We start from the raw sequence: 18,482 nt of genomic DNA on the forward strand, positions 1-18,482 counted from the left end.
AGGAGACTAGCAGAGCCTGTGGGGGCAAGGCAGGCATTAAAGAGTGGAAGGTGTCCTTAGGGGCTTAACTTTGCTAGATTCCAGCCCAGAGGCCAAACCAAATGCCATCTAAAACATGACCCCATACATTTTCTCTGCCTTGCTAGAGTTCTTCAGGGCATGTCTGAATAGGAGCTTTGTACAAGCCTGGGTATCTTCTTAGCAACCTTTACCCCAGCCTTAGGAGAAATACTAGACTTGGGTGTGTAAAAGAATCTCTAGGTTAACTGTTTGCCATTTATGCCTGACTATGTAGCACAGTCATTATGCATCCATAGCATTAAATGTGCATATTTTAATTCTAGCATCATTCATTTTTTCAGCAAACACTTATTGAATGACTACCGTGTATCAGGCACTGGGAATACAAAGACACAGATTGGTCCCTGCTGTTGAGGAACTCACAGCCTAGGTGAGGAGACAGACAGCTCATGTTAAGATAAGTGTTATGAAAAATGTTTGTGTACTCCATGATCACGTAGGAAGCGCTCTTAGGAAAGGGTGGGGGAATGGCCAAAACAGTTTTAAAAAGGAAGACCAGAACTGTTTCTTAGCCAAACATGTGAAAGAAATGCCAAGTTTGTTTCAATTGGAAGAGGCAATCTGTAATGAGAAAAGAATGGAAAAGACAGGACAGTCCCAAGGCTCTGGAAAGAATTCACTTCTTTATAATAAGAATTCCCAAATAGAGGAAGCGAGGGAAATGAGCCATAAGGTCTCCAGTGGCTTCTGGGCTTCACCTGAAAACCTTGGGACACCATTATACTAGAGGGTCTTTTTCTTTTTCTTTTTCTTTTCCTTTCTTTCTTCCTTTCTTTCTTTTTTTTTTTTTTTTTTGTGCTGAGGGTCAGATCGAACCTTGGGTGTTATGATCATTATGATGCTGGGCAAGTAGTCTGTCCTCCAATCAAATCCTCAGTCCTATTAGGGGGTTTACACAGGGATTGTCAAGTTCATACTATGAGATCCCGGAAGATAGCAAATTGGAATGAGGACAATGTAGAGGTGGGAGGGACCACCTGGGTGGTTTTTACAGTCATCTAGAAGAGAAACTACAACTGGCTGAATTGAGGCTCTGGTCCAGTTGAGGGTGGGAAAGTGGCATGATACTAAGAGTTAATGATGATTTTTGTTGTTATAAGACTTAATTGAATCTTTTTTTTTTTAACTGTTGAAACCTCAGTGCTTAGGACAATGTTTAACACATGACATGCAGTCTGTAAACATTATTTTGAGATTTGTAGTCTACTCAGGTGGAGAGTGTTCAGGAGGCGGAGGAGGCTTCTTGTTTGGGTGAATATACGATGCTATTATCAAAGTGAGACAGAGGCTCAGCCAAGAGAAATAAAATAAGTTCACTTTTGAGACAGCTGAGTCAGACGTGTATAGTTGAACAGCTCCACAAGAAGGACTGGCTTGGAAAAATAGATTTGGAAGTCTTGAGCTTATTATGGGAGTAGATGACATTGTCTAAGGAGACTGTAAATGAGGAGGAAGAGAGAAAGCTGGCATCAGAAAAGGAGGGTCATGCTCAGCAAGGAGGTAGAAAGAAAACCAGGAGAGCAGAGACCCCAAAGTCAAGGGAAGGTTTGTTTTTGTTTTGAGAAAGGGTCTCTCTGTATAGCCCTGAATAAGCATTTAACCTACTATATAGATCAAGCTGGCCTTGAATTCACAGAGGTCCACCTTTCTCTGCTGGGATTAAAAGGCTTATGCTACCAGAGGCCAAGTTGAGGGAACTTTGTTTCAATGTCAGGGATGTTTGACCAGCCTGGAAGAAGAGAGTTGTCTCCAGAATACTGTCTCCCTGGTAGCAGAAATTTTTGTCCCTTTCAATCACCTCTGTATTCCCTAGCACTTAGTGAATAAGCCTAGTACATAGTAGGCTCTCAATAAATAACTTAATGTATAAATAAATGCATGAACTGGAAAGAGTCCTGTGAATTTAGTTACGGAACCACAGAATTTTGGTGAAGACATTTTCTGAGGGGTATGTTGAGGGAAGCTAGGTCATAGTGGAGTGTAGAGTAGATGGAGTGTGAGGAAGTGGCTACAAAGAGAGGGCTAACAAGGTCCAGCTGTCTGAGTATTTACCATGTGCCAGATACCAAGTTAAGCACTTACATGTGTTAAGTAAGTATTCGCCTTCCTCTTATCTACCGGATAAGATAGATGCTGTCACAGTCCCCATTTTACAGATGAAAACCATGACTTGGTGAATAATCTGCCCAGCACCTTACAGTAAAAAGAGCTAGCATCAGTATTTATATTCCAATCTGCCTGTCTTCTGAGTCCAGTCCCAACCACCCAGACTGCAATTTCCTCAGCAGTTTCTCTAAGGCAGGAAAACCTGAGAAAGGGTGGGTGTTTGAGGTGGTGTACACTTGAGACCTGGAAGATGGCAAATACTTTAATACTGGTGGGAAAGAGTCAGTGGAAATTACTTGAAGACTTGGCAGGGGGATAATTTTTATGAGGGGAGATCCAGAGTGCAGGTGAAGGGAAATCTCTTCCATCAAGGGTGGGAGGAAGGTAGGGACGGGTGCGGTGTTACAGGTGTCCTTGGAGGGTGGGAGGAAGGTAGGGACAGGTGCGGTGTTGCAGGTGTTCTGTGAGGGTGAGAGGAAGGTAAGGTGGATGGGAGTTTTCAGTCTGCTGGAAATAGGGAGGTGAGACTGGGTTATAGACTTGAGGAAGGTGGCACAAGCTTGAAAGAGATGTTATAGAGAATAGAAGGGGGCAATAGAGAGCACAGAAGACAACTTTCTCAGGTGTTTTTGAGGGGTGTATGTGTGGTATATGTATGTGTGTGCATATGGCCATTCATATTGCTCTCCTACTTACCAGACAGTCTCGTTGACTCTAGAACTCACTGATTGGGCAGCATGCCTCCAGGATTCTCCTGTCTTTGCCTCCCAGGCCTGTGATCATAGGTGTACCCTGCTACTCCTGGCCTTTTAGGTGCATGCTGGGGATCTGAACTCAGTTCCTCATACTTGTGCATCAAGGACTTCAACACTGAGCCATCTTCACAGTCCTGCTGTTCTGTATCTCTCCCAGAGGCCTCGGGGAGGTGCAGGAGACAGGGTTGAGGCACAGCTGGCAGGTGTTAAATTGATCAAGATGAAAGATTTTGCTTGTCGGAATTGACAGACAAGCTATTGAGAGTATTGCTGAGTTACCAGCATATCTGGCCAGCAAAGAAGGAAGCAGGGATGGGAGAGAACATGCAGACAGGAAGTGGAGAACTGTGTAGTGGAGTCCAGAGAAACTTTGTCTGTGGGACATGTATACTGAGAAGGCCCTTGTTCTCAGACTTCCATGTCTGTGGTGAATAGGCAGCATTGTACTATAAAGGTATTGCAAAAGGGGAAGCTGGACAGTGAGAGGACTGAGGAAGGACAGAACCATGCTTTTAATCCTTAGATGCCTTTGGACTGTTTTACTTTCTCAATTAGTTCCTTTTTTTTTTTTTTTTTTTTGGTTTTGGTTTTGGTTTTGGTTTTGGTTTTTCGAGACAGGGTTTCTCTGTGTAGCTTTGGACTCTATCCTGGCACTCGCTCTAGAGACCAGGCTGGCCTCGAACTCACGGAGATCTGCCTGCCTCTGCCTCCCGAGTGCTGGGATTAAAGGGGTGCCCCACCAACGCCCGGCTTCTCAATTAGTTCTTTAGTTAGAAAAGGATACAGACTTCTGTGAGCTCAGAAGAGAACATTTTATTTAAACTGAAATAAAATCCTGCTGAAAGAAGGATTCTCAACGAGGTAGGGGGTAGAGGACTTGAAGTAGGGCCCTGGAGAACTTTGTCCATCTGGAGTCATGAGGTCCTGCTAGCAGGAATGTGGTCCCACCCTGCCGTTGTTTACAGGGAAGTGGAAGCCCAAGACCTGCTCAGCTTGGTGGTAGCAGAACCAGCTTTCCCAGTCCTGAGCTTGACCTCCATACTACTCCTGGGCACCTGAGACAGCTTCCTGTCCTCCCAGCTGAGCACATGTTCAGGTGTTTGCTGTCTGAGCAGGCTCTTTGCCACACCCAGCCTCCCACACCTCAGTTCTCAGTTGGTGCGGTGATGAGTGCTGGTGACTTGTAGAGGCCGCTGTATTGGCTCCTGCCTGTGTCTGCTCTCTTTGGAGTCTGCCACAGTGGCAGCATGGAGGCAGAAAGCCACAGTGATGATACAGTGTTTACTTCCTTTCAGATGACCCAGTGTCCCTCCTATTTTGCCACCTGCCCTCTGGGAGCTTGTATAATCCAGGCCTCTGAATTGATTCTTTATCATCTATCATCCCAAAGCCAGATAGTGGGAGTGCTAGGATTCATCTCCACAAGATTGGAGGCAGACAACAGAGCAGTTTGTAACTGGAGAAGAAGCACTTATCTGAGGGATATTGTTGGGCGGGGGGGGGGGGGGGGGGGGTGCCTTCCTTCTCACCAGGTCTTCAAAGGAGTCTGTGACACATTCCCCTTGCCCAGATTATACACAGCAAGTGTGTGTGTGTGTGTGTGTGTGTGTGTGTGTGTGTGTGTGTGTGTGTGGTGTGTGTGTGTGTGTGTGTGTGTGTGTGTGTGTTTAGAGAGGTGAAAATAACATTTAACAAAAAAATGTGAATTTTCCTGAGTGGTGGCTCAGATAAGCCTGATGTTTGCAGCTCACCATTTTGCCATCAGGACAATGACCATGGTAATTAAACATTGGTGACTTGTGACTTCTCGTTTGGCAGAAGATGATAGGGAAGCCAGGACCTTTCCTATGTTGGGTTGACTGTCAGGACACAGTCAGAAGAGCCCTCTGAAGTCACACTGAGGCTGTGGGACATGAAGAGGGTTAAGAGTGGCTCAAGAAGACAGAGATGAGGTGTGGGTCACAGAGAACTGTACTCTGTCAGTTGGGATTTGTAGGCATGTAAAGTTTAGAGAGGTAGCCCCTTTGGTTATAGAGCTTAGGAAGACACCACAGACTCTGAAGGCTGGAGTTGCAATGATACATCTGAGTCAAATTCCTTTTCCCTAAGTGATTTAAGTAGAAATTAGTATGAGGAGAGAGATCTGTTTGGCTCTGGTTTGGGGTGGGGTGAGGTTACTCCTTTACTGACTGGCTGCTTAGCACCCTGTGAGTTGAGATGTAGACATATAGTAGGGCCTAGCATCTCTTGTCTGGCTTTCTTTACATGATTTGTGGCACTTGGGTCCCTTCTGCTTGGAGATGGGTAACATTTGAGATTGTAGTCTGGTCCTGAGGACTCTCCCTGCCTTCTGTCAAGCCATCCCACCCTGACTTTCTGGTTTGTAGGGCCAGTGGCATATACACAGCCCAAGGAAAGAACAGAGAGGGTTCATTCTATCCTACTTAAGGCAGTAAAATCAGACCATCTGAGGCCCACTCTCATGGTGGGGGGTGCTGGGACCTCCTGTCTCCTGTCTCCTGTCTCCTGTCCCATCTGTTCCTCATCTCATGGACTTTAACAAAATGGGAACGCCTTTACCTGGAGCTTTGAAGAGCAGTACTATGTACTGTGTGCTAGTATACAATGGGATAAGGATATGCAGCCAAGTGTGGACCTCTCCTTCATGAAAAACAAATCTGGACATGGTATGGAAGCTTCATAGCTATAATTCATAACTATAATCCCCACCCTCAGGAGGCAGAGGCAAGAAGATTGCCACAAGTTTGGGACCAGCCTGGTCTACATAGCAAGTTCAGAGCCAGCTAGGGCTACATAGCAAGATTCTGTTTCAAAACAAACAAATAAATTGATCATGGAAAAATGATTGGGAGTGGGGTATTAGTGAGTCCTCTGACATGGCTGATTTGCATCGTAGCTTCCAAGCAGTCAGAGTCTGCCACTCAGCAGGTGCCACACACCAAGGTGCTCTGAAGCTGTCTCTCCATGAGAAGCCATTATTGGGATCTTGGAATTGTTCTTGGGGAAAAAGAAGAAGCTAGAAATGGAGAGACGTGGTTAGGGATAGCTGCCAGCCTGTTCAAACAGGGTCAGAGCAGGTCGCTGGGGAAGTGGGAACACAAGCAGACGGGAGGCTGAGCGTGACAAGGCAGGGCCAGTGCAAAGGGTAAATGCCCTGTCCTCCTTTCCCTTTCAGGGGGATAGAGCTAGGGATCTGTGTGGAAAGCTATGAGTTACCCTGCTGCTTCTGGGGGCAGGTCAGCCCACGGAGCTTATCTGTCTTCACAGGAAAACAGCTAATATTGGGGAAGAACGTTTTGGTTGTCTCCGTCATCACAGCTGAATGTAACGAGTTTCCTAACTTGGAGTCAGTAGAAAATTGTAAGTACCACCCTGCTCCTTGTCCTCAAATCAAGTTCTTGTCTGGGACTGTCCCTCCAGCTATCCTGGGCTAAGCTGCTGCCGAATGGCCTTAGGGACTGGGACTTAAAAGTGTCAAGAGCCACAGAAAATGTCACACAGACTCTTCACTGAGTCCCATGTGACACTTGCCTTCTGAACGGAGCAGGGGACTGATTAACAAATGTGTACATAGCTGGGTGGTGGTGGTTGCACACACCTTTATTCCCAGCACTGGGAGGCCGAGGCAAGCAGATCTCTGTTTGAGGATAGCCTGGTCTACAGAGTTGAGTTGGGGGGGTTGTGGGGGAGAGAAAGGGAGGAAGGGAGAGAGGGAGGAGAAAAAGAAAGGGAAGGAAGGAAGGAAGGAAGGAAGGAAGGAAGGAAGGAAATGTGGACACATAGCCAGGCCAGCACTCAGGAGGCAGAAACAGGGTGTGCCTACAAAGAGAGTACCAGGATAGCCAAGGCTACACAGAGAAACCCTATCTTGAAAAAGGGAAAAAAAAAAAGGAGGGCAGGGAGAAATGTGGACACTTTGCTGGTTTTTCTCAGGAAATCTTACACTGGGGGAGGAAATTTGTAGCCATTTATACTACAGTGAAGCTAAGTCATTAGTCCTGAGACTCACTTCCCTAAGCAACAGATTTGGGACTTGGAAGTTTCCAATGTGTTCATCTGAGTCTTTGAATCTTACTCAGATTCTTGGATGAATGCAAGATGGTTACAAAGGGGTTGTCAGTGTTGCATCCTGAACTGGACTCTGCAGGCCTTCCAACTCCCTTTACTAAGTCAACGTCATACTTTTCATCTAAAAGCTGATAGGAAGAATCTCATGATTCTGGTGGGGAAACTAACCAGCAAGCTGAGTGGAGCTTTGCAGAGGACCCTGCCTAGTTTAAACACAAGTAATCTGCTAGGCCTGCAGAACCAGTGTAGTGCCCACCCTGCTGGGTTTTGTTGCTGTTATTTATTCATTCGTATGTGTGAAATAGGTATGTTTGTTCACGTGGTTGTGTGCAGCATGTTCATGTGGGTATATGTATACTTGTGTGTGTGCAAATGAAAGCCACACCTTGGTATCAGGTGTCTTCCTCTGTCACTCTCTACCTAATGTTTTCTAAAATAGTGCCTCTCGTGAGCCTGGAGCTTGTCATTTCACTAAACTAGCTGACTAATGAGCTCCTGGGATCTGCGTGTACCCACCCTACCTCTCCACCCCCAGCACATCAGTTACGTGTGCCACAGAGTCTGGCTTTTACAGGGATGCTGAAAATCCAAACCAAACTCAGGTTCCTTGTGATTGCAGAAATTTTACCCATCCTCAGTCTTGTTTGCTTGCTTTCTTGCTTGTTTATTCAAAGATTAATATAGAATGACTGGTCTACAGTCTCACTTTTGTCATTTCAGACACCCTAACTATAAATGATGACCAGTGTTTACTTGTGTCTGAGACTGTCTGGGGTGCACTCAGAGGTAAGAAGGTGGAGAAGGGGGTGACAAGTGAATACCCACTTAGGGAACAAAGAGGGCAGTTGGAGTCTTTCCCCATCTTGCAGCTGTGCATAGCATTAACACTTGGTGCAGCAGCACACATGGCAACGGGAGATGGGTGTCTGGGGAGGGGACCCTGCCACAGATGCTCACTCTGCTCACTCAGTACACAATTGGAAAGTCCTTAAGAAGTAAAGCTAACCCAGGAGTGCTGGTAGTACATGCTGATAGTCCCAGCTATTCAGGGGGCTAAAGCAGGAAGATTATTTGAGCCCAGGAGTTCAAGGTCTTTCTAGACAATATAGGTAGACCAGTCATCTCTTTAAGGGAGTTGGGGGGGAGAAAACCTGGGTATGGTGGCTCATGCCTGTAATACCAGCTCTTGCAGGCCAAAGCTAGCACACTCTTGAATTTTTGTTATTCCATTGCTTGAACTGTATTCTTTGGAGAGAAAAAAAAAAAAAAGTAACCACACTCTGTCCTCTTCTCGAACAAACAAAAGGGACAAGGCTTCAGGCATAGAACATTTGAGATCCCACTCCAATTGGGGACAGGCCCAAACAATACACAGTAATTAATGTGCATCAAACCAGGTTCTGCCTAACCCCTGAGGTCGTATAGAGCCTTTTATTTTGAAATCTGGGGGTTTGTTTTGTTTTGTTTTGTGGAATTTCTATTGAGTTTCCAGAAGTAGGGCCCAAGCTGTTGAGAACATGTAATACTCTGAACTCATTCTACCTGTGCTTGGGTCTTGCTAAACTCCAAGTCTGAGTTAGTGACTAGGCAGACTCTCAAGGGCAGTGGCATATACCATGCCTCAGCCTCCAGCCCCTGGATCTTCCCCTCAGAAGAGGCCCAGTTATGGATCCAGCTTTCTTGGAATTGTTGTAATTCTTTCTTCCAAGTTCACTGGGAGATGTGAAGAGCAGCACACTGGGGTCCCCGCTTCTAAGTGGATGCATCATTTTTATTCCTGGGGTCTTCACTCTGCCTCTCCCTTTCTCTACAGGTCTGGAGACTTTCAGTCAGCTCGTTTGGAAATCAGCCGAGGGAACAGTGAGTATGGACAAGGCTCTGGGGTTTCCTCCAAAATCTACCTGTCTTGCTTTAGATAGAGTCCTGATGGCTCCAGATCTGTTTGGAGATTCTGTAATGTGGTTCCCCTTGGGTCATTTAGTCATTATCTCGATGCTACATTGCTTTGAAGAAAATAAAGCTGCTAGCTTCAGGAAAATCTAGTGTGTAGATTGAGTATTTTATGGGATGTGTGGGTTTGGTTGGCATGGGACAGTTACTCGTGGTTTTTGGTGCCGAGAGGTTGGTAGGAAGGATGGAAGGATTAGTTACTTTGGAGAACATTCATACATTGGTTTTGGGGGGTCTAGGAAGAGTCTCTCTCATTCTTCTTTCCCCATGATAAGCTCCCTTTGAATCCTGAAGCATTCAGTGTTTGATCCACACAGTTCTTTATCAACAAGACGAAGATTAAAGACTTTCCCCGCTTCCCTCACCGGGGCATATTGCTGGATACATCTCGTCATTACCTGCCATTGTCTAGCATCCTGGACACACTGGTAACCAGGCCTTAAGGCCTCCTTCATTTCATGCATTAGTTCTGAGGTAGTGGGGCAAGGGATAATAGATGTCATATTCCTAAATAAAAGAAAGGATGTCCAGGGCTGGAAAGATGACTCAGCCGTTAAGAGCACTAGCTGCTCTTTCAAAGGTCCTGAGTTCGATTCCGAGCAACTACATGGTGGCTCACAACCATCTATAGTGGGATCTGATGCCCTCTTCTGGCATAAAAGTGTATATACAGATAGAGCACTCATACATAAAATAAATAAATAAATAAATCTTTAGCCGGGGCTGTCCATGTGTAACTGCTGTAAGCCCCTGGGAAAAGTGTAGAAGACTGTGTACTCCAGGGTAAGGGTGATTTGGTTACAATGCTGCTTATACTGTTTTGGAGGATTGGTTTCTCTTGCCAGGCAGAGGTGACTGCAATTCAATTCAGTCAGTATTATTGGAAAGTTGATCCTAAAGCCTTTGCTGGGGAAGTTCCTAACACTCCTAAATTTGATGTGTAGGCAACTCATGTGGCTGCCTTTTTCTTTGTCCCTTTGGTGGGACCAAGAGAGCTACATGTGTCAGCGTTGGCTTCTGGGAGTACATTATGTGGCAGCTGAGTTCCCAGCAGGCCTCCCAGTCAGATAAAAGATGGCAGGAGGAAATGTTGCTCTGAGATATAAGGGGAATTTTGAAAGACAAGAGGATTCTGCAGTGGCTGCAGCTCTCCTCTCAGAATTCATCTGGAAGAAAGGAAGTGTCAGTGGGCCCTGTAACATGCTCCCTTACAGGAAGATCTTACTTAGAGTCCCTATAAGTGCATCTGTGGAGCATAGGAAGGGTGAGTTTGCTATTGCATATAGAGCAGTCTCCCCAGTTTGGGGCTCATGATCTGTGCTCTGACCTCCAGGATGTCATGGCGTACAATAAATTCAACGTGTTCCACTGGCACCTGGTGGACGACTCTTCCTTCCCATATGAGAGCTTCACTTTCCCAGAGCTCACCAGAAAGGTATGATTTGCTTTACCCAAACACAGCTTCCAGGTTCACAAGGGCAGTGGTTCTCACACTAACCAAACAAAGGGAAAGGAGAACAGCTTCCATGTCAGGACCACATGGAAGGGTTCAAGTCCACACATTAATTTGTTTTGAAACCTTTAGGAGATAATATCTCCTGGTTTTGATTTTTGATGCTGTTATTTACAAACATTCTATTAAATGGCACAATTCCTTCTTGTTTATCCCATTGACCATATACTGCTCAGATAAAACAGTAGATGTGGCACTAGGGAGATAGGTAAGTCAGTAAAGTATCTGCTGAGCAACATGAGGACCTGAGTTTAGATCCCCAGCACTGGGTGAGGGTGGAGAATGGAGAGATGGAGTGTGGGGCGGGGGCGGGGGGGGGGGGGGATCAAAATAGGTAGATCCCTGGAGCTTAATGGTGAGTTTTAGATTCTGTGACTGACTCTGTCTTAGTGTTCTGTTTCTGTGAAGAGACACCATGACCGTGGCATTCTCAAGATAGGGTTTCTCTATGTTGCCCTGGCTATCCTGTAACTGGCTATGTAGATCAGTTTGGCCTTGAACTCACAGAGATCCACCTTCCTCTGCCTCCGGAGTGGTGGGTTTAAAGGCGTGTGCCACTCCTACCCAGCAACCATGGCAACTCTTATAAAGAAAAGCATTTGATTGGGGCTTGCTTACAGCTTAGAGATTTAGTCCATTATCATCATAATGGAAAGCATAGCAGTGTGTAGGCACTCACAGTGCTGGAGAAGTAGATTGAGAGTTCTACATCCACATCCACAGGCAGCTGGAACAGAGAGAGCCACTGGGCCTAGCTTAAGCTTCTGAAACCTCAAAGCCCACCCTGAGTGACATAATTCCTCTAACAAGGCCACACCCAATAGTGCCACTCCTTGGTGACTGAGCATTCAAATCTATGACCCTGTGGGGGGCATTCTTAGTCAAACCCTCAGAAAATAAGCTCATTTGGGACACACCTAATGTTTACCTGGGGCTTCTATGTGTACATGTGCATACACTCCAAAAGAAAGCAGTAGATGTGTTAATTTTTGAGAAATTATGATCCTTGAAAAAGTCCCCAGTACACATGGGCCATGGACAAGTGTTCACAGCGAATGAGAATCTGAAGGGTATCTTCTGTCTTTCAGGGGTCCTATAACCCTGTCACCCACATCTATACAGCACAGGATGTGAAGGAAGTTATTGAATATGCACGGCTTCGGGGTATCCGTGTGCTGGCAGAATTTGACACTCCTGGACACACTTTGTCCTGGGGGCCAGGTAAGAATAATGCTGCAGTTGGAGGGGTCTTCCCAGAGGGGATCTCCAGGATGTTGACTCTTTTATGTCATGTATCCTGGCCGTGGCCCTTGGAAAACTGTTCATCAACTGCTGCCCAAAGGAAGTTTTTTCCAGTGGCAAAGCAAGGGGGTAGCCCAACTGAGTCTAGTGGCACAGTCTACACCCTAGTTCCTGCTACCCTTGCCTTTTCCAAGGGTGTCTCTTGGCCCCAGAGTCTTCCTGCCTGGGGAAGCTCCTGATAAGTATTTAATTTGTGCAGAGGAGGGCACTTTTACTATTAAAATATGAGCAGATGGGGCTGGAGAGATACTGGCTCAACAGTTAAAAGAACTGGTTGTTCTTCCAGAAGTCCTGGGTTCAATTCCCAGCACCCATGTGGTAGCTACTAAACATCTGTAACAGTAGTTCTATAGGATCTGATGTGCAGAAACATATACAGACAAAACACTAATATACATAAAACAAATGTATCTTAAAGAGTGGAGGGGCGTGGAGAGGCCAGATATATTGGTATATAGCTGTACACCCAACATATGGGAAACCACAAAGGCAAGAGGATCTCAAGTTCATTCTAGCCTGAGGCATATAAGTGATGCCCTGGCTTCTACCCCCTCAACAAAGGGGAAGATGTTTCCCAGACACTACTGTAGGTTTCTTGTACTTTAGAGTAGATACTGAGGAGTTTGACCTGGGGATAGAATCTGTAGGAAAGAAATTTTGGGGGACAGGGTGGCACACGCTTTTAATCCCAGTACTCGGGAGGCAGAGGCAGGCAGGTCCCTAAATCTGAAGCCAACGTGGTCTACAAAGTGAGTTCCAGGACAGACAGGACTGCACAGAAAAACACTGTCTCAAAAAACAGAAAAGGAAGTTGGGGCTGGCCTCCAGAGGTCATTGTTACTTTGTAACTCTTGCTGCTCACTCACTCGCTTCTGTAACCATGAACCTAGAGTGAGACCCCAAATGAAGCCATGGGGAAGATTGAAAAAAGCTGCTGCCTGACCTCAGCCACAGGCAGGAAGCTCTAAGCCAGAAACACCCCTCTGGAAATGTGGAACTGGGTAGCAGGAGCTAGAGTGGAGGAATTGTCATTATGTGTCTGAGCCATTCCCCTGCTTTGTGTCTGAAAGGCCACTTGAAAACAGCAGCCTTGAGGAAGTGGGTGGTTTATGCTAGAAGACATGTATCAGGTCAAGAGTGTATGAACATCAGTAGTTATGTGCCTCTAACCCAGCCTCCGTCTCTGATGGCAGATATATTTGTATTTATCTGAGTGCAACTAAACAGGTTGTTACTGTGAGTACTGGGTGCTACATGTGTGAATGAACACAGTCATCTACTCTATAGCATGAGTAGTTCATGTGGAGGAGTATATATGGTTATCTGTGTATTTGTGACACTTGTATGGCTTCTCTGTTAACTTAGGTGTTCCTGGGTTATTAACTCCTTGCTACTCTGGCTCTCGTCCCTCTGGCACCTTTGGACCAGTGAATCCCAGCCTCAACAGTACCTATGACTTCATGAGCACATTCTTCTTGGAAATCAGCTCTGTCTTCCCCGACTTTTATCTTCACCTGGGAGGAGATGAAGTTGACTTCACCTGCTGGTATGAGCCTTTGGACTTCATACACCAGCCTGAGGGTGGGTTACTTGGAGAATAGAGGTCAGCACTATGAGCCTACTGCCACTACCTAGGAACTGTCTACTGAGGAAGCCCTGTGTGACTAGCAAGGGTGTTGCATGAAGCCTTCTTCCACCTCTCTCACACATCTTTGAGATTTTTATGGATATACTCATATCCTGTCTTGGAAAAATGGGGGATAGAGAAAAGAAATTCCTACTTACAAAGGCTTAAAATAGTCTAATCAGGAGGCTAGTAGAGTGGCTGGAGAGATGGCTCAGCGGTTAAGAGCGCTGGCTGCTGCTCCAGAGGTCTTGAGTTCAATTCCCAGCAACCATCTCTAGCAGGATCTGATGCATATCCTGGCATAAAGGCATGCATGCAGACAGAGCACTTACTGCAACTTGATATGCCATGGGAGACCCGCCCTTTCCTAAGCAGAATCGGAGGATGAGTGGATTGGGGGGTGGGAACGGAGAGGGAGTGAAGGGAAGGGACTGGCAGAAGAGGAGGGAGGGGAGACTGCAGCAGGAATGTCAAATAAATACCTTTTTAAAGGGAGTCTAGTACATCCTAGAGAGCACTGTCAGAGGACGGGGGTTCAGATTCCAGCACCCACACTGGGCAGCTCACAAATATCTAACTAGATCCAAGGGATAGGGCTTCTGTGGGACCCTGTACTCATGCATGCACATACATATATTCATAAATAAAAAGTTTTAATCTTAAAAGGTGAATCTATTACAGAATTCAAAATTAGTAAGTGACAAGGCCTAATTAATGTTAACTCATAAAGTCTAAACTCTCAGATCTACAGATTTCATAAGAGGCCAGGGAGCTTCTGCAAAGTAGTCCCTAGAGTTGGGCCTGAGAAAATAGCTTGTCTTTGGGGCACATAATGAGAAGAACCTGGAAGCAAAACACAGGAACTGTAGAGTGAGGGATCTGCAGGAGGTCACAGTCGTAGGCTTGGGGTCCAGTTAGAACAGCAGAGAAGGAAGCCATGTCTAGCATGCCACAGCTCCTGGTGTAGATGAAGCTGCACTCTCCCTGCCAGCTTGCACTTCAGACTCTTCAAGCGTAGGCTTCTTTCTTTCTCAGCCTGTGTCTGGTTCATTACAGCTTTGTGTGGCCATACCTTCACTGGAGGACTTCTGCTGTCTCTGGTGGTTTCAGTATTTTAGGTGAAAGGGACAGTTGCAGGAGGCCAGGTGACTGATCTGTACATTGTCACAAATTTCAGGGTGATGAAAGAATTAATCATCTTTTTTTTTTTCCTGTTTGCTACTCAGGAGATCCAACCCCAATATCGAGGCCTTCATGAAGAAAAAAGGCTTTAGTGACTTCAAGCAGCTAGAATCCTTCTACATCCAGACGTGAGGAAGGAAGAGGAGTGGGGCACATTAGGAGTCACCTCCGGTGGGGGATGGTCTCTGCCTTCTGTACCAGAGTCAGTCCCTGTGTCACCACTCCCTGCCCCCAAAGGTCCCCATCTCCTATCCATTCACGTTTAAAGTGGTCAGATGGTAGTGCCAGAATAGGGAACACCCAGTCAGGGATAGGCCCTGGCACCTGGAGGGCTGGCACTCACAGCTGAGTGACTCTTTGCTGATGTCCCTCTCCTCTCCAGGCTGCTGGACATCGTCTCTGATTATGACAAGGGCTATGTGGTGTGGCAGGAAGTGTTTGATAATAAAGTAAAGGTGAGCCAGGGGCAGAGAAGAGGCGCCCCTGTCTCCATCTCCCTGGCCCTCCCCGACCTCTGTAGAGACCAGTCCTGGTGGGGAATTGGCTTTACTGGTCAGAGAACTGGGTGCCATTGCTCTTCAACTCTCTGGAAGAGCTACAGTGGTGTGACCTGTTATCTAATTGTGGCTGTTTGGGATGCCTGAGGCTTTATGTGCTGTTTTCTTCCTGAGTCATAGACCTGAGTCCACTGCTACTCCCTCAGCTCTCATCAAGTAATTATTACTTCCATGTAGACAGGGAAGCTGCAGTGGGGCTGGGAGGGGAGCATCAGTGAGCTCTGCCAGAGTAGGGAGCACCTTGACTCTGTTGAGGGTGTGTGTGAGATGAGTGGTGGAGTCACAGAAGCATCTTTTGCTGCTTCGGAAACAAGGAGCACACTACCCTTGGCCTGGGTGTCTTGATTAAAAATGAACCTCAAGACTTTTCTGAGCTCCATATCATGACTGCCCTTTTACCTTTCATGACAGGTTCGTCCAGACACAATCATACAGGTATGGCGGGAAGAGATACCAGTAGATTACATGAAGGAGATGGAAGAGATCACTAAGGCTGGCTTCCGGGCCCTGCTCTCAGCTCCCTGGTACCTGAACCGAGTAACATATGGCCCTGACTGGAAGGACATGTACAAAGTGGAGCCCCTGGCATTTCATGGTGAGAGCAGGATACTCTCTTGATTGACCAGAGTCTGGGCTGAGATGCAGGGTGGAGAGAGATGGCTCAGAGGTTAAGAACACCCAGGTTCAATTCCCAGCACCCATATGGCAGCTCACAACTGTCTGTGACTCTAGTTCCAGGGGATCCAACATCCTCACACAGAAGACAAAACACCAATTCATATAACATAAAAATATTTTTTTTTAAAAAAAGAAAGAGACAGGGCAACACATGACAATTTAAGAAATGAAATGGCCTGTCTGAGTAGGCCACACTGGAAGGGTGGTTGAAAGTGATACTCCTCCACTCCCCATCCCCTTACCCCTGCCCATGCTCTGTTGTTTTTCCTCAGGTACCTCTGAACAGAAGGGTCTGGTCATTGGAGGGGAGGCCTGTATGTGGGGAGAGTATGTGGACAGCACAAACCTGGTCCCCAGGCTCTGGTAAGGATTTTGGGGTCAGGCCAGGATGGTAAGGTAGAGGATGAAGAGGTCAGGCTTGAGGGCTGGGCTTCTGCCTCCCATTTCACCCCCTTCAGCCTGAGAGCAGAGGGAGGAGCACTGAGATGATGCCACTCTGCATTGGAGGCTCATGTCTTCTGTGTGCGTGCTTATGCATGAGGTGTGCGGGAGGATGGCCACTGTCTCCACTTCAAGTACCATAAAGCACACAAGGGCACTTGCTTGGGATCTAGTACTGGAAGAGTAAGGTCTTTTCCTCAGCAGCCTCCCCAGATTTTGAGACAGGATTTCCCTGTGTAGCTTTGGAGCCTATCCTGGCACTCACTCTGTAGACCAGGCTGGCCTCAAACTTACAGAGATCTGCCTGCCTCTGCCTCCCGAGTGCTGGGACTAAAGGCCTGTGCCACCAATGCCCGGCTCCGTCTGTGCTTCTAAGGCTTACCCTTATTCCTATGTGTTTGGGAGAGGAGGCACTTGGGAACACAGTCTGGATGCTAATGAGGGTGGAGCTGAGCCTTGGAACTACCTGAGAGCCCCTGCCTGGCTGTTGGCCTTATACAAGGTGTCATTCATATCTTGGCCCTGAGCTAGTCTGGGAAGGAAGATGCATGGGGCCAACCTGCTTTGCACTCCTCCCCATAGGCCCAGAGCCGGTGCTATTGCCGAGAGGCTGTGGAGCAGTAACCTGACAACTAATATGGACTTTGCCTTTAAACGTTTATCACATTTCCGCTGTGAGATGCTGAGGTAAGCAGGTTGGGGGCAGATCTGAGGCTCAAGAACCCAAACTGAGAAGAGAAGAGTAAGAGCTGTAACTTTGGGAAGCTTATTGTACCAGCCCTGTTCTTGACAGGCTCTGTTCCATTGAATTTGTATCACAGCCCACTAGGTGGGAAAATTTTGTTCCCATTTTAGGCACACAGATCTCCTCAGTACTTTATCCAAGGTCAGTAGGAAACAGGAATTGAACCTGTCAGCTCTGATATGCTCTGATGGATTCCTATACCTCCCTTGACTGTGGGCCTGTATAAGCAGTCATTTCCTTGGTTCAGTTATTGACTGGTCTTGATAGCATAAAACACAGCCTAGTGCAGAGGAGGCTTCTGGGCTGAGAGCCATACATCATGAACTCTTAGGCACTGGGTGACTCTGAGCTGGCATTTTGTTATGTCTAAGCATGTTTATTTGAATTATAATGGAGATGTGCTTGGAGGTCCCTAAAGGTCAGTTCTTAGTACTTGAGTCTGAGACATAAAGACAGGGTTTAATCCCCAGCTCAGTCCTTCTCCGCTGCTGTGCTTAGAAGACATTAGAAGCAGGGGTGGACATCTGAGTGAGCTAAGAGCATCAGATACCCCTCAGGCTCTGACCTCTTTTCTTAGATGACTCTGGTTTTTTTGGGGGGGAGGGATGGAGTACTGGGGAGTAGAGACCTTCAGGATAGAAAAAAAAAGAGGTTCTTCATTTAGAGGAACCTCAAATGATTTGGGTACAGTATTATTTTGAGACTCACTGACATGGGAAAGGGGCTCATGGTTATTGTGGAGAAGGTGTTGCACTGGTCCAAGGAGGAAGTACTCACGTGCCATTTTTTGTGTCTTCTTACAGGAGAGGAGTCCAGGCCCAGCCCATCAGTGTAGGCTACTGTGAGCAGGAATTTGAGCAGACTTGAGCCAGCAGCACCAAGCACCCAGGAGGGTGCTGGCCCTAAGAGAACAGTCACGGGGCCAGGCTTCCACTGTCTCCCTGCCATGGGATAGAGCCCCTTGCCCACGTGCCCCTGTGACTACAGAGGAGGAGGCTGGTGCTGGCACTGGTGTTCAATAAAGAGTGATGTGGCATTTTCTCTAATCAGCTTGGGTTGCTTGTGTAAAGAGCAAAAAAGAACATGAATGGCCCTCAGGGACAGCCAGCCTAGCTTTCTGCTTCTAAGTGATGGAGCTAAGCAGGCCCAGTAGGTTAGACGCAGGACCTGTGCCAGGATTGTCATGCAGGTTAAAGGCTATGCTTAGCCACTGCCACACTGTCCTCAGAAAGGTCACTTCATTTTGTGTCACTTTCAAGGGTTCTGTATGAAAGAAGATGCTACGGGAGCTTAAAGGAGTTCCAGGCAATGGCAAGGGCTCCAGAAACCTCTGCTGTGCTCTCCTTCAGGTTTCTTGCTACTGTAATTTCCTTGACCCACTATTTATGTACTGTTGGACAAATACTGTGATTCAGGCACTGCTATAAAGTATTTCATTTTTCTTTTCTCTTTTGGT

At 46.8% G+C, this 18,482-nt stretch overlaps 1 protein-coding gene across 2 annotated transcripts in view; it reads left to right on the top strand.

The window, feature by feature from the left end:
- The window catches only part of Hexa (hexosaminidase subunit alpha), a 28,046-nt gene extending 9,974 nt beyond the window's left edge, over positions 1-18,072 (top strand). The window contains exons 2-14 of one of the 2 annotated variants that reach the window (XM_027414890.2): positions 6,231-6,323; positions 7,752-7,817; positions 8,845-8,891; positions 9,299-9,409; positions 10,315-10,416; positions 11,583-11,715; positions 13,162-13,342; positions 14,650-14,733; positions 14,988-15,060; positions 15,574-15,757; positions 16,113-16,203; positions 16,864-16,968; positions 17,830-18,072. In XM_027414890.2, coding sequence (XP_027270691.1) covers positions 6,231-6,323; positions 7,752-7,817; positions 8,845-8,891; positions 9,299-9,409; positions 10,315-10,416; positions 11,583-11,715; positions 13,162-13,342; positions 14,650-14,733; positions 14,988-15,060; positions 15,574-15,757; positions 16,113-16,203; positions 16,864-16,968; positions 17,830-17,893 — 1,334 coding nt within the window. In that variant the 3' untranslated portion in view covers positions 17,894-18,072. The remainder of the gene's footprint in view (positions 1-6,230; positions 6,324-7,751; positions 7,818-8,844; positions 8,892-9,298; positions 9,410-10,314; positions 10,417-11,582; positions 11,716-13,161; positions 13,343-14,649; positions 14,734-14,987; positions 15,061-15,573; positions 15,758-16,112; positions 16,204-16,863; positions 16,969-17,829) is intronic. The other variant, XM_035443745.1, reaches the window with a different exon arrangement.
- Positions 18,073-18,482: the final 410 nt, after the last annotated feature.

This window comes from Cricetulus griseus, chromosome 4, assembly GCF_003668045.3.
Source record: "Cricetulus griseus strain 17A/GY chromosome 4, alternate assembly CriGri-PICRH-1.0, whole genome shotgun sequence".
In the NCBI taxonomy this organism is placed as follows: domain Eukaryota; kingdom Metazoa; phylum Chordata; class Mammalia; order Rodentia; family Cricetidae; genus Cricetulus; species Cricetulus griseus.